Consider the following 17,222-nt stretch of genomic DNA (forward strand, 5'->3'; position numbering starts at 1 on the left):
TTTCTTCATTTTCTTTCATTTTTATGTTTCAGGATGTTGCTTCGTTACATTCTACACGAGAAAAGCGGCTTTGGACGCACAGAATGCATTGCACAACGTAAAGACTTTCAACGGGGTAAGTACACATTGGTATTTCTCTCCTGAGGGATTATTACATTATATAATTCATTCGAACGTAACAGGATCATACGTAATTCGTTTAATGGTCCGTTAGCCGTATGATTGTTCAATATTACGGATATATAGAAGCTAATCGAATAATTGATTGTCACAGTCGTGTGTTGGCTAGTCGTTAATTAATTATATGATTCGGCTCGATACCTTGAAAAATTCAATTCTCTTTGCTACAGCGGTAAATGAAAAAATATATCCACGTGGACCACTGGTATGTAACGGGTGAAACATTTATAAAACGAGAGACTATCATCTTGTGATTAAAACAGAAACAAAAATTAACAAATTTTATCCAACACGAAAGAAATACAAAAGTCAAGTGTATCTTTTTTCTCTATAAATACAAAGAATAAATAACAACGTATAAAATGTATGTGTGTGTGTGTGTGTAACTCGACAAACACGATATTATTATACGTATCAAACGTTAAAAAATTATATCATAACTTTCAAAAACTTTTCATTCCTATCACAGATAAAAATAAATTTATTCAAGTATAAATATAATAATATAAATATAATAATAATAAAATAAAATAAATAAAATATAATAATAAAAAAAAATAAATATAATAATAATAAAAATAAATTTATTCCTATTCGAAATGTCTCACCTAGTATATTAATGTAAATGTAGATGATAGAAATACTCGCGTTTGGTTCTCTCCAAATGTTTCCTACCTCCCTCAACCAGCCACCCTCCCACCGTTCCCACGAAATTCGAACGATATACAGATGTTCTGTAATAGGAGGGAGGGAAACGTTTGGGTAGAGTAGACGATGAGGCCGGTGATGTTATCCTCGTTCGATTCGGATCAATGCGGCAAACTCAGCGGCTAAGCCGAACGGAATGTTTACGCGGACAATTATCCCAGTACCGATGATGATTCGCTCGATCGAGTATTGACCGAGTAATGAATATTAATACGGTTGATCGTTCGAATAAATTATTCAAATCGTCGCCGAGGTCGAACCGATCGATCCTTCGACCAATCGGATCTCTCCGATTCTCTTCGTCGAAAACGTTCGTTCTCCCCCTTCCTCTCCCTTCCTCCACCTCCCTCCCCCTTTCTCCCCCTGGTTTCTACCATTTCTCTGCGACCAAACACACACCCCCTCCCCGCCCCCTGGTCGACATCACACAGTGTAAATATATCGACCACGTTGTATTGAAAGCAGCACGTTTGCGGTAATCGATCGATTCTACTACGTTTCTTTCCTTTTTTTTTTTTCTTTTTTATTTTGCATTCTTACTCGTAAAGCAAAACAAGATTTTTACAACGTTGCGTACAATTCGAATTTTCAAATTCCATCGACCCCAATTCGTATTAAATTTATTTTTGTTATCCGTTTGTGAGTAGGATATAATTATTTCACGAATATATTTGACGATTTAATAAGTGATTAATCGAGAATCGATAGATCGTTTCCTTAATTCGATTTACTGGAGATTCTATTGAAATCGTAGTAACATCGATGATGATCGTAACGAGTAGAACAAAAGTAACTACTTCTATAGGGTAATTACTGGTAACTTTCTAGGTAATTACGAGATGTCATTAGGAACATTTAGCCATGCGGAGATACACAATCACCATTCTTCTCTTCTATCTTTCTTCTCTTAACGTTTATAGCTCACGAGAATAATTATTATCGTTCGCAAGAACGAACAATCTCTGAGTTTAACTATGTAGGATTTTACAATGTCCTATAAAAAAAAAGAAAATAGAAGCTCGTTATTCCTACATTTTCCATTATTCGTTCAATTTCATTCTGATAAATATGACGTTTATAAGTATTGCACATCTCGTGAAATATAATTTAAAAAAGTAAATACAAACAAAAAATGATAATATATATAATATTATAATATAATAAAATAATAATATAATTTTAAATTAATATAATCTTATATATATATGTGGGATGCGAGCACCTTCAAGTCAAACTTAAATAGGCATTCGTAAGAAAATTAAACGGTGGATCCTGGATAGCTCAGTGGTTAAAAGAGCAGTCGCCTGGAAAGCGGAAGGAAGATTCCGGGTTCGAGTCCCGGTCCAGTCAGTCCTTCAACGGCCTGATTTTTTTCACGAATCCTACACATATATATAATATGCAGTTTAATTATATATCATTTTAATATATATATATATAAAAAAATATAATAAAATAATAATATAAATATAATTTTAATATTAAATATCATTTTAATATTTATATAATATAATATAATAATAAAATAATACAATTATAATTTAAAAGAAACACACAAAAACAAAAAAAATGATAATAATATTTTCCAAATTCGTATTTTATATTCGTTGAATATTCGATGTTACAATTTTGAATATATTTCATTGACAAATAAAATTGATTCATAATTGAACGATACTATATACGTAGTAAAGAATACGTATAACCAATCGAGTAGTATTCGCAATGAGTAAAGAAGTTGCTACGTTAGACGTATGGCGGCGCCACTAACTTTACTCTTTCATTCATTCATAAGAATGGAAAACCCTACGCACGTTCTCATTCTATCGTATCGCATTAGTTCTTCCTGACAGCATATAAAAGTTTAAGAAAAAGAAAAAGAAAATTAAAAAAACCAAAAAAATAGGATACGATGATACACATCAATGTTTTATCTCACGACCAGATTTCTTTTTAATTTATTTTCCTTATATCTCGTAGATTGAATCGATCATGCGAAAAGGAACAAGGGTCCCCTAGGGAATTCTTCCCTTCACCATATTCAGCCACCATCATCATCATCATCATCATTTTATATGTGATTTATTGAAATATTTTTCCTTCCATCAATCTATTTAAACAGACCATTTTCTCTAGAAATTATTAATTAAGTTAATCGACGTATATCTGAACAGAGGATAACTTTATTCGTTGAATACACATATCAAGGAGTAAGTTTGAACAACGATGTTATAATCGTTAATTGGAATATTGAAAGACAAACACCATATACACAATTGATAGATAGATGCACATTCGCGTATAAATGTATACACAGAAAACACATAGATGCATGCATGCATTCATTCATTCATAGACATACACAAGTAACTTATACCAAAAGCGAGTATTTCATCCCTTTTTTTTTGTTTTTTCTATCAAGCTAATTACGTTAGAAGCCTAACTAGTATAAAGTAGCTTGGACTAAACAAACTCGAGTGCGTCTCGTTCACTAAAAGTGGAGGAGAAAGAAAAAAAAAGTGAAAAAGGGTAGGTCGCGTGGCATGAAAAAAGATACCACACCAATAAAGACGTGTCAAGATAAAGACTGATATGCGTGTAAGTTAATTAAGACGAGCTAAATGAAACTACTTTAACTAACCATCATCGTTAGGGTTTACCAATTGAGCGTATACAGTGAGAAAAAAAGAAAAAGAAAAAGAAAGAGAGAAAAAGAGAGAGACATTTCGAGACATGGATGATTTTGAGAGAGTAGAATACTCGAGCGATAAATATAAAAACAAAAAAACTGAAAAAAAACCACTAGAGAGAGAGAGAGAGAAAAGAAAGAAATAAGTGAATCGTGGAACGACGTTTTCGAAATGAAAAGGGTTGAACTGAGTATAAGTGGATGACTGAAAGGAGCGTGACTCGTGCGAGAACTGAAAGAGTATAGTTGCTGTAGGTGGAAGAAGAAGAAGAAGAAGAGGAAGAAGAAGAAGAAGAGGTGGTTGAGGAATACGTTCTGGAGGGGTTGGAGAGCTCAGTGCTGAACGTGGAGAAGTTGGGGTGGCGAAGAAGAGGGGCGCCGGCTTGTGCATTCGAAGGAGTTTAGCTTTTCTCGTATCAGATTTCGTTTCCACGAGTGGCGTCGAGTCGAGAGGTTTGTGTTGGCTCGGAGAAATGAGTCGAGTGCTCTGGGGAACCCTCACACTGTACTCTCTCTTTCTCTTTTTCTCTTTCTCTCTATCGTATACTCGCTCTTACACACACAGATACACACAGAAACAAACAAACAAACAAACAAACACACGTATACTGAATCTAATACGAGCGTGTTCTAGTGGCATATCCATCCACCCACTGTCTTCCCTCTAAGGAATCGACCAACCACCCACCCACCCACTCACCCACTATCTCATCCTACCAACAGAATTTATTCTTCATATTATAACGCCGCGTTTATACCAATAATATTGGATTGACAATTAATCGTAGATTTCGTCGATAGAACAAATCACATTTAATTGAATTTCGTTGATAGAAAAGATCAGATATTTTACGAACGATGGCAAAAGGTCATCGATCAAAAAAGGGACAGTTGACTAATCGAATAAACTTATACTTTTCGACCAAAAAAACATTTGAACTTTTCCTTCTTATTTAAAAATCCCCGATCACCGTTAATTACCAATCGAAAATATTGCAAATATATTTCCACTTTAAATCTAAAGTATTTTTTTTTGTAATCAAACGTGTCGAAGTTTCAAATACGTTGTCAAATAGATCGCGAAAGTGGATTAATTTCTTTTCGTTAATTTGACACTTGCCGTTTGTAACGTTGGTGGTGCGTACGATTAATTTACAACAGCCCACTGGAATCGATCCTCTGTACGTTTCGACACTATCACACTTCGAGTATTACGTTAACACCTTTAACGATCAATCCAAACGAATAAAATGTATACATACATATATCTGTGTATATGTGTGTGTATGTGTGTAATACATGTTTGTATCTATCATACGTATGATGGTGCAATACGAGGGTAGAGCAGAAGCCACGCAAAAAAAAAATGAAATAAGAGAAAGAGAGAGAGAGAGAGAAGAGAAAAGAGGGTTCGGTGGGGTGAGGGGGGGTGGGGGTGGCGGCTCGGCTGGCTCGCGGCCACGAAATTGATGGAAAACCGTGGCGAATTAACAAGCTGGCATACCGTACTCGCAACAGTGCGTAATATTATTACGGTACGGCGGAACAAGAGGTATTGGAACTGAGGCGAGCGTAACTGGAAAATGAAACCGATATATGGCCGATGGCGCGTTGATATGGTCCGGGACAAGGAGGGGGAGGGTGGAAAGGGACGAAGAGCATGGAAAGAGATGGTGGAAGAGGTCGATGCTCAAATGGGAAGTGCGCATCGTTCTATCTCGCTCACCACCCTATCTTTCTCTCTCTCTCTCTCTTTCTCGTTTATTCGCACTATCTGTTTCTGTTTCGCTCATGGGGGTACCAACTCACGGCCAGTGGGGAAACCTTAAAATATTCAGAATAATGTTCGTATCGGTTGCTCACTACACACCCACGATCGATATCGATGGTGGTATCCCACCGATGAATTTCGAACTACAACAGGTTCTGAAAACCGAGGACCACCAGGATGATCCTCCTAGGATAAAATTTAATAAGCAGTTATGGGTTCGCATAATAATCATACGTACACGTCATACTCTGAGTGCTCGTATATTATGTTACATTTCATAGAGACACACGCTTGATTATTGTAATATGTTAAACGAAACGTATACACGCACTATTTATTATGTACTTTAACTATACACATCTATTTATCTATCTAAAGTATATAGTTACGTTATAGTTATCACGTCGTTCAATAACGCAATGAATCACACTGTCAAATTTCGCGACACGATGATCGTGACAATCGATATACCTTTTGTATGCTCATCGTTACCATTCCTCCCCCACCCAATCCAACCCCATCCCTGTTATCCAATACAGTAGTGGTGGTGGTGGTGGTGGTGGTGGTTTGCAGAAAAACTTCTAACACTGCAGAAACTTATTTTACGTTCAAGCAACAACCATTTGTTTATCTTCTTTTTTTCCGTTTTATTTCGAGGAAATAAAGAAATGAAAGGAAAGAAGAAAAAAAAAGGGAAGTGGTAACTTCAACACGCGATAAAATTGAAATTCTCTCGAGAATTCTTCTCTCTCTCTCTCTCTTTCTCACTCTCTCGTACTTTATCTCCTACTAACTTTATATTTTAATTACTTCGTTATTGTTCAGAAGAATTTTAAGAGAGGTTCAAAGGTGTTTTTTTTCTCCCCTCGCGTTAAAATTGAATCGAGATAAATAATAAACGCCAGGAAAATGGCGTTGGTAAAATAAAGGTTGAAATTATTGACGAATAAATTGAGCGAAGAAAATAGTCGTTTAAACGAAACAACTCGACGTGGAAACAATTTAGAAAGTTTTCAAGTGTTATTTCTTTCTCGGTAACGTAATTGTCAAATAACGTCTAAACTATAGTACGAATAGAGTGATCTACAATGTACAGTAATTTCAAATATTTGATATTATACGGCGTATACTTCGTTCGTATGGTTTGTATGTATGGGAAGTGCTGATACACGGCTGTACACTAAATACCAAAATTGATAACGAGTTGTAATTCGTGTGCAACGTTTACTCGTCCACTCAGCAATTCGCGTGTGTGCTTTTAAGTGCGGTTTTGATGCTTCAGCGGACACCGAGTGGCGGAGGAATATTGTCCGTTCTACTCGAGTTGAAAATGATAGTCGAGGACAATGTTCCTTCTATACCTGAATTTCTATGTCTAATTTACTTTTGCTAATAATAATAGAAACATTCCGATATTGTTAATCTATTCATCGTAACATTTTGATAAACAATTTATTACTTCTAACAGAACCACTTTTTATCATTTTTTTTCACTTAAAATTCTCAAAAGTTTCTCTTCCTTCTTTTACACATACACAAATATACAATTATTTTACATAAATTATTTATTACTTACTTTTGCTAATATTAATAGAAACATTCCGATATTGTTAATCTATTCATCGTAAAACATTTTGATAAACAATTTATTACTACTAACGGAAACACTTTTTATCATTTTTTTTCATTTAAAATTCTCAAAAGTTTTTCTTCCTTCTTTTACACATACACAAATATACAATTATTTTACATAAATTATTTATTACTTACTTTTGCTAATATTAATAGAAACATTCCGATATTGTTAATCTATTCATCGTAACATTTTGATAAACAATTTATTACTTCTAACAGAAACACTTTTTATCATTTTTTTTCATTTAAAATTCTCAAAAGTTTTTCTTCCTTCTTTTACACATACACAAATATACAATTATTTTACATAAATTATTGATTACACTCTACTTTTCCTATTTTTCGTTTTAAATGTAAAATTATCGCATCCACCATTTAACAATACGAAAGTTATTATCATTTCGTACAAAGTTATTTCGAGGAAAGTATCTACCGTGTTAAAAAGAAAATAAAGGATGAGGGATGGTGGGGAGGGTGGAAGAAGGGGAGGGGGGTGGAATTTAATGTATAGAAAAAGAGAAAGATGGAAAGAAGTTGCAACGAAAACCGTAGTGTGCAATATTTCCAGATACGCACGTCACCGAAGTTGTAAGGAGTCTGACGCGTAACTTCTATTTCCGTTGCCAAGTTAAATCCGATACATCGATATTCTATTTCCGTGCAATCTCTTTCGCGAAATATACAGATGTATATATATATGTATATACAGCTACTACCCATTCGTTCGAATTACTTTTACAGTAATACATAGTTACCACGCGAATAGTTACGTATGAAACGTGGAAAACAGAAGTATGAGGTGGGAAATGGTAAAGGAACGAATAATAAATGGATGGAAAGTCGAGATCTATGTCAAAAGAAATAATCCAATTTGTTGTTATTATTTTGTTCGTTCGATAGGAATAAGAAAGCCTACTCTCAACTATTTGTTCGTTGCTAATGAGAGTAAGATGAATAATGGGGGCATATAGGGAGGATTATAATCGTAAGAAGGAAAGGAAAAAAAAAAATGGACGCTGCTTCGTTAATTTTGTTCGTCGAATGCTCATTAACTCTTAACCCCCTTTTTACTTTTTTCTCCTATTAAAAAAAAACAATAAGTAAAATGATACAATTCTAACGCGTTAGTAAGTAACTTCGTATACTTTTTTTTAATAATATAATACGCGAAACGACCTATTTTATATGACTTTATTAGTAGTAGAAATTCTACTGTATAATAACTTTCAAAAAATATAGAATTGTTGAAAGAAAATATTTCTATTTTTTCGTAATTTTGTTCTCATACGATTATGATAAATAATAAAAACACACAGAGAAAAATATGCAACGCGTTAGATTATGATGAGATGAAAAAATAATCAAAATTATGAATAAAATAGATCAAACAAATATTCCTTGTACACGTATGCATGAGTGTGTGGGTGTGTGTAGGTGCTGTTAAATCTTTACAACACTCTAAACACCTCCGTTCAATTATCAAAGAGATTCTTATCCTCGTTTAACGAAGAACAGGTTTAGTTTGTGGAACTATTTGTAAACGTACGAATCATCGATCCTCACTTTTCCCTCTCAGGCTCGTTCTAATTCAATCAACGGTCTTCGTTTAAACCCGAACATTTACATAGGATCTTTTCAGCTTGTTAACTCTATCTCTTGTACCTATTTTCTGTCTAAAGGAACGATGGCAGTTGGTCGTTCGTTCGTTCGTTCGTTCGTTCGCATTGGGTGTACTCGAAAGGCCATCCGAAAAGACGGAACGGATCACGTTAAAGTTCCCAAAATAAATCACGTCTCTTCGTCAAGCGCATCATCAACCACGTTGTGAATCATTCCATTTCAATTCTCCTACTTCTACTTCTACTTCTACTTCTACTTCTTCTCACCCTTACCCCTGTTGTTTCCCCTACTCGTTCCTATTCCTTCTTAAATTGTTCCATCAGTTTTAATGATTCAACAAATTCAAAGTTAAATGCAAAACGTTTGACCTACATATTTATCATTACACACTGTATAACAAATTAAATCGTCGTTTTATATTAAATCATTTATATATATTTATTCTAATTACGTAAAATTCATTACGTAACATTTGTGACAATTCAAAATCATTTAATTTCCCGACATCTTCCCGTACACACGGGTTTTACGTTTTATCTCGTAAAGAAAGTTTCGTTAAAACGCGAAGAAATTCCTCCCCCCCACTCAACCCAACAAGTTTCGGTCGAATCGTTTGGCTAATAACTAAAAAATACAAATAAAAAGGGCAAGGAAAAACGAAAGAAGAATTCGATTTGCGGAAAACTGCAACTGCAACTGCAACTGCAACTGCAACTGCAAGTGCAACGACAACGGCACCGGCTCGATTATGGTCGCGAACGAAATTGCGTTCCATTCCTCACTAACTTTTTCAATTTGTCGTGAGTCGGGCAACTAATTACCGGCCGAAACGACTTTTGCCTCGACTACTACTACGACTACTACTACTACTACTATTACGACGAACAGGGGTGCCAAAGCAAGTATACCAAAGCTATGTCAGCTTTTCGAAAGCTCAAACGATTCGGGAAATCTGTTGGATTATACATACGTTTACCCTAATTCATAGCTGGACCACCTTCTCTTTTTCCTACTTCTACTTCTACTTCTACTACTTTTCATTTTACGATAATAAGATTAAGAAACAAATCACTTTTTTAATTCATTTACGAATTAAATGATTTGTGTCTACTTATAAAAAATACAACAAAATATAATTTGATATGTTTCAAAATAAATTATCTAAATACAATTAAATTTTCATTTAAAATTGATAACAATTTTAATCACGTATTAAATATTTCTAAATTATTAGATTATCCAATTTTTTTATTCACTATTATATTCATTTTATTATTATTATTAATATTAATTTTAATTTCTATTCAAAGATCTCATATTTTTGAGGTTATACTTCTTTTGGCGCGTTTGGGAAAATGTAATGGGGAGTGATTTTGTTCCGAGCGTCTGGAAAAGCGACACCATGAAGTTTGTCGATATTTAAAACGCGCGGCAAAACGATTTCAAGTATACGGCATGAAGTTGTCTTCTCTTCTTCTTCCCCCCTTTTTTCTCAAGCGGGTCACCCATCCAGATACTAATCGAACTCAGCGCTGCTTTACTTAAACGATCGAAGCGAGAACTAATGCTGTAACCGCGCCATGACTGTTGACGCATAAATTAATTCCATATATCTCTCTTATATTTAGTGTGGACTGATATCTATATTATGATATTTTGTTATTCTTTCTAATATATATAATATATCGATAATAAATTTAAATTAATAATAATAATAATAAATTTTTTTTTGTTAAGTATTTTTTGAAGTTATTTTTGAGGTTATGTTCGTTTTGGTACGGCAATGAAGTATAACTTCTTACGTGCGTACATAAGTACACACACCAGTTTTTTTATTCATTCTTTATAATAACGAAATAAATTCAGTAAATTAAATTTATTTAATTTAGAATATTAAAATATCACAAAAGTGGATTCGGAACGTTTTGTTTTTCCTTCTTCTTCTTCTTCTTTCTCTTACGTGTCAGATATTAATTGATATCATCGATTTAAGTTTATTTCAAGTATCACCTCTTTCGTTCCTTTAAATAATCGGACGAAATATTCGACAGATGTGTTTTTACCAAACGTAAAGAATAGATTTTTTCGAATATGATTATTTATAATAATTAAATAGATTAATAAATAATAATTTTCATAATCATCTAAGAATATTTCTCAAACTCGTCTACATTTAAAAGTAAAATATTAAGAAGAAAATTAATCGAATAACTTGCTTGTTGAATGATCAAAAAAAAAATAACACCATTGAAACGAGATTTACCTATCTTCGTAATACCCCTCGTCAATATTTTTCCAAAACTCATTAATTCCCATCATAGTTAGCAATACTCGTTATATTATATATAATGAAACAATAATGTACACTCTCGAAACTACTGGGCAAACGAATTAACTCTCTTGAAAATGATTTATCCGTCGTTTTCCTGCCTTTCATTTAATAATCGAAGCTTATTCGTACATGGCAAACGACTACTGTGAAACAACATCACCACCACCACCACCATTACCACCACCATTACCAACCCAACCCAGTATAGGAAAGAACGAGAGTGCAAAAACGATGGCTGTGTTTTCGATAGATCGATCGATTTATCGATCGATTTTGTGGAACAATTCGATAAACCGTTGCACCGCATCCTCCATTCGCTTCAGTCCCCTCCCCCTCCCTCCCCCCCCCCCCCCGCCCCCTACCCATCGGTTACTGAATATTCTCCCAACGAAGTATTCGAAAAATTCTCATTAAATCTGTCCATTTTTGCGTACATTATAGTTTACGATACAGCAAATCTATTAAAACGCGTTACCAGCTCAAACTTATTTTACATAGTTCACGATAGTTAACTCGATAATGGACGAGCTCCGGCTGTTTCAGGATTACTGAATATTTTATAGGCTACTCCGAAAATGTAATATAAAGTTGGGATGATATACTACAGGCAAGAGAAAAGGAAAACGTAAAAAATGGCGTTGGAGGGAAGAGAAATGTTGTTAAAAATAGAACGAAAAAAAAAGACAAAAATATAAAGTAGGAAAAATAATGTCGCACTTTTCGTCTCCCCCAACCCCCACCCATCTTCTTCTTCTTCTTCTTCTTTTTCTTCTTCTACTTATAGATGAATAATAATAATTTTATATTTACATTAAAGTTTATCGTTGATATATAAATTTGTTACATTGAACACACACACACACACACACACAAATATATTTCTGTCATATACGAATATTTGATAAAATAATCAATTTGAAATTAGTACCTTTGGCTTGATCGTTAAATAAGAAAATAAAACATTTCTATTGAATTTTTATGTTATTCGTAATATTTATACGAGTATACCTTTCGAACATCTTTTTAACGACATCACCGACAATGCACACATTTTTATTACAATCGCAAAAGAACTTTTTTAATTAACGTCATTAAAGATATAATAATAATAATAATAATAATAAAAAAAATAATTCCCCTACTTTATCGCGAAAACAAACGAACGAACGAACAAACAAACAAACAAAAAGTAACATTCCTCTTCTTACCGCAGTTTCGTTCTTGTTAAAACGAGACGCGAACTTTCAAAAAAAACCATTTTCCCCTGTTTATATCTCAACCCTCTACCTCCTCCCCCCCACTCTACCACAATTTCAAGGAAAAAACAACTGATAAAATTTTACGTTCACGACGATCGTAGATATAAACCATGGATTGTCCATAACAATTTTCCCCCACAGGTTTTTCCTAACCTCTATTTGAAATTCTGTAGATATTTTTTCTTTCTTATTCTTCCCAATTTGAAAACTTTTTCGACAATTCGTTTTCTCTACTTTCTCGCAATTATTTTATACAACACTCTTGCTTTGTTTTTTTTTTGTTTGTTTCAATACAAGCTTAACTCAATACGATTATACTTTTGTAAATTCATGAAAATTATCATCACAGAGTATAACGAAAAATAATAATAAGAATAATGATGAAAGAAAAAGGTGATGAAATAAACATGGACAAAAATGTATGGAAATAAAATGGAATGGATTTTAGGGGGATGACCTGTGAACGTTCGACGATATTGCAGAGACACAAAATGAGAGAAAGACAGAGAGAGAGAGAAATAGCAGGCACAGGGCGTGTTGCCAAGTGCAGTTTCGCAAGGTGCATTCTTCAAATCGAATTCCATTTCCCTGACAAATGTGCTGCACCGACTAAACCACCCCCCCCCCCGGGCTAGTTGTCTTTCTCGAATAGTCGACGAACGGAATGATAAAGCCAGTTCGAACTGTTTGCGCCCCCAAAACGATTGCAAGCTTATCGAAATAGGTATTCGTATGTATTTGTCTATGTGTGTGTGTGTGTGTGTGGGTGTGTGTTTTAGAAAAAGACATAGGAAAATAAAAAAAAAAAGAAAGGGAAGACTATAACATTTTTCACTGGAGGATGAGTAAGAAGCAAAAGGATTTTTGCTTCATCGTTTCTTTACCGAACTACCATCGGAATAAAGTTTTTCGGATCAAGCGGAAATAAGAAAGAGAGAGGGTGAGGGGTTGGGGGTTGGCAGTGGGTACATTTGCAACGTTGAGGATGTCGTAAGTGTCTCCTTTAGCAAGTTTCCTTAACCGGAGGCTACGTATCGCGAGCTGCATTTTTTTTTCTTCTCTTCTTCTTCTTCTTCTTCTTCTTCTTCTTCTCTTCTTTTCCTCGACCCATCCTCAAATTAGCTTCCCCATAAAAGTTTATTTTCACGACAATCCTTGCGCCAACATCTAACCTTCCCCCTCCTCCCTACCCCCTACCCCCATCCCCCCACCCCCCAGCCGTACGTTAGAATCTCTTCGCGGTTTACTTCGTTAGAATACTTTCCTCGTTCTTTTTTTTCCTTTCTTTCTTTTTCCCCCGCTGGTTTTTCCTGTTTTCCCGGTAATTAAAAATGTTCCCTCTTCCTTTCTTCCTTTCTTTCTTTCTTTTTATTTATTTTTATTTCTTTCATTCACGTTTATACCCCTAGAACCGGCAGAAATTCAAACACGTTACTTTCCTCATAGCGTTTGCGTCGAAGTTGAAATTCTATTTTTTTTTCTTTTTTTTCGCGAGCGAATTTCTCTACTTCATCGGGAGGAGGGTGGGAGTCTGTATGCGAATTTTACATTTCCGTTCCTTCAAAAAAGTCGCAGTAAAAATAACCACGAAAAAAAAAGGATAAATAATAAATTTCTTTACCCCAAAAAAAAATATAAAATGAAAAAATGAGAAAAAAATAGAAAAAATAAAAAATACGAAATATGAAACGCACGGGAGGAGGTAAATTCGAATTTCGAGAAACAATGGGGGAGAAAGAACATTTCTAAAAGCATTTTCTCGTTCTTCTTTCACCGATTGTGTGGTCGTTCTCGTTCGTTTCGTTTCGTTTAGTTTAGTTCGGTGGGTCGTTTGTTCCTTTTAACCGACAAACGTTAACGTCAAGTTCATTTTCCTAGCCGACGAAAAGCGATATGTTCGATAGTGGAAGGAGTAGGAGGGGGTGGAAGGGGGTAGGGGCAGGTGGAGGATGAGGGGAACCCCCGCGAGCGAATTCATCGGAAGTAAACAGACGTCAGTCACGCATAAATGATAGCAGCACGTTGCTCAGGACATGCATTCGCTCAAATGAGCGCGCACGCGTATCAATCACCGTTGAGTTTACCAGCCGCGTCGGCTTGCCAAGTAATTTAATCACTTTTAGTGGGCCATTGGTATTCCGGAAAATCTGGCCAATAGACTCGAAACGCATACGATTGCCAGTTTAGAATCGAAGAACGATAAATTAACCTACTACTACTACTACTACTGCTACTGCTAGTACACACGTTTTACTTTCATTTTCTCAATAAATCTCTCATATTCGATTGCTCATTAAATCGTAATCAAACGTTCATCATAATTGTTAAAACAAAATTAGGGACTACTGTTACTGCTGCTAGTTTATCAGTGGGAGAGGGGGTGTATTCTTAAAATAATCAAACAAAAATTTCGTCTATTAGAATACTAAGTATGGTTTCATTGTATTTATTCAGATGTTGTTTTATTTATCGTGCCACGTGTATCATTCTACGTTGTGTGTGTATAACATGTGTTTGTATATATCATTTTATCAATAAATCTCTCATACTCAATTTCTCATTAAACCATAATCAAAAGTTTATCAAAATTGTTAAAACAAAATTAGGGACTACTGTTACTGCTGCTAGTTTATCAATGGGGAGAGGGAGGGTCTTCTTAAAATAATCAAACAAAAATTTCGTCTATTAGAATACTAAGTATGGTTTCATTGTATTTATTCAGATTTTGTTTTATTTTTTAATCGTGCCACGTGTATCATTTATGTTGTATGTGTGTGTATAACGTGTATTTGTATATATCATTTTCTCAATAAATCTCTCATACTCGATTTCTCATTAAACCATAATCAAACGTTCATCATAATTGTTAAAATAAAATTAGGGACTACTGTTACTGCTGCTAGTCTATCAGTAGAGGAGGAGGGGGTGTCATCTTAAAATAATCAAACAAAAATTTCGTCTATTAGAATACTAAGTATGGTTTCATTGTATTTATTCAGATGTTGTTTTATTTATCGTGCCACGTGTATCATTCTACGTTGTGTGTGTATAACATGTGTTTGTATATATCATTTTATCAATAAATCTCTCATACTCAATTTCTCATTAAACCATAATCAAACGTTTATCAAAATTGTTAAAATAAAATTAGGGACTACTGTTACTGCTGCTAGTTTATCAATGGGAGAGGGAGGGTCTTCTTAAAATAATCAAACAAAAAATTCTTCTATTAGAATACTAGGTATGGTTTCATTCTATTTATTCAGATTTTGTTTTATTTGTATATCGTGCCACGTGTATCATTCTACGTTGTGTGTGTATAACATGTGTTTGTATATATCATTTTATCAATAAATCTCTCATACTCAATTTCTCATTAAACCATAATCAAACGTTTATCAAAATTGTTAAAACAAAATTAGGGACTACTGTTACTGCTGCTAGTTTATCGGTGGGGGAGGGAGGGTCTTCTTAAAATAATCAAACAAAAAATTCGTCTATTAGAATACTAGGTATGGTTTCATTGTATTTATTCAGATTTTGTTTTATTTGTATATCGTGCCACGTGTATCATTCTATGTTGTGTGTGTATAACGTGTGTTTGTATATATCATTTTATCAATAAATTTCTCATACTGAATCAAACGTTCATCATAATTGTTAAAACAAAATTAGGGATTGCTATTAATCTATCAGTGGGGGAGGGGTCTTCTTAAAATAATCAAACAAAAATTTCGTCTATTAGAATACTAGTTGCAGTTTCATTCTATTTTTTCAGATTTTGTTTTATTTTTTAATCGTGCCACGTGTATCATTCTACGTTGTATGTGTGTGTGTATAACGTGTGTTTGTATATATCATTTTATCAATAAATTTCTCATACTGAATCAAATGTTCATCATAATTGTTAAAACAAAATTAGGGACTACTATTAGTCTGTCAATGGGGGGAGGGGGGAGGGTGTTCTTAAAATAATCAAACAAAAATTTCGTCTATTAGAATACTAGTTGCAGTTTCATTCTATTTTTTCAGATTTTGTTTTATTTTTTTATCGTGCCACGTGTATCATTCTATGTTGTGTGTGTATAACGTGTGTTTGTATATATCATTTTATCAATAAATTTCTCATACTGAATCAAACGTTCATCATAATTGTTAAAATAAAATTAGGGACTACTGTTACTGTTGCTATCTAACAGTGGGGGGAAGGAGGGAGGGTGTTCTTAAAATAATCAAACAAAAATTTCGTCTATTAGAATACTAAGTATGGTTTCATTCTATTTATTCAGATTTTGTTTTATTTATAGTGCCACGTGTATCATTCTACGTTGTTTGTGTATAACGTGTATTTGTATATAACGAATTTTCTTGAAAGAATTCACCGGAGAGTTGCATTTACCTTTCTTTGGTAAAGAAAAACTCGCGCGAACGCGTCTCCTCGTGCGTGAAGAATACAACGGAAGAAGAAGAAGAAGTGGAAGTAGAAGTAGAAGGGTAGAAAATGGGGGAAAGATGAATAAGAGAGAGAGAGAGAGTTGGTGAGTATTGAAATAGTCGGAAATGAAGACGAGATCGTACCTGCGTATCACGAAAAAAAGTGAAGAAGAGTTTTTGGTAAACTTCACGTTTGCATTGATGCCTTAAAAGATATTCCCTTCCCCCCCCCCCGATGCACAGTAGCAGATATACCGTGAGGAAATTGAATAACGTTGTCGTCGTAAATTCTCTTACCTTCGTTCCACCTCGACACTTACGAAATCAGCGTTCGTCGTCGTTCCCTGTACTTGCCGATTATGATAACGACAAAAGGACTACTACTACGACGAACTATGACGACGATGGATGAATATTCGAAGCTCGATAAAACTTTGTCGACACCATCGACGAATTTCTCAAATAATAACGCGTATTCGATAAATAATCATTAAAAGGAAAAAATATTATACAAATATTATACAAAATAAGAGAGAGAGAAAGGTAAAAGAAAAATCAAGTATAAATAAGTCAAGTAGTATAGTTTCGTTACGT

The 17,222-nt window shown here is 34.2% G+C and overlaps 1 protein-coding gene across 17 annotated transcripts in view; it reads left to right on the forward strand.

Moving 5' to 3' along the window:
* Positions 1 to 17,222, forward strand: part of LOC122522000 (CUGBP Elav-like family member 1) — a 362,262-nt gene that overhangs the window by 276,443 nt on the left and 68,597 nt on the right. For all 17 annotated transcript variants that reach the window (XR_006304965.1, XR_006304966.1, XM_043642770.1 and 14 more), the window contains one exon: positions 33 to 115. Coding sequence is in view for 15 of the 17 variants with exons in the window: in XM_043642770.1 (XP_043498705.1) it covers positions 33 to 115 (83 nt within the window). In the remaining 2 variants the exon portion in view is untranslated. The remainder of the gene's footprint in view (positions 1 to 32; positions 116 to 17,222) is intronic.

This window comes from Polistes fuscatus, unplaced genomic scaffold, assembly GCF_010416935.1.
Source record: "Polistes fuscatus isolate 324 unplaced genomic scaffold, CU_Pfus_HIC Scaffold5, whole genome shotgun sequence".
NCBI lineage: Eukaryota > Metazoa > Arthropoda > Insecta > Hymenoptera > Vespidae > Polistes > Polistes fuscatus.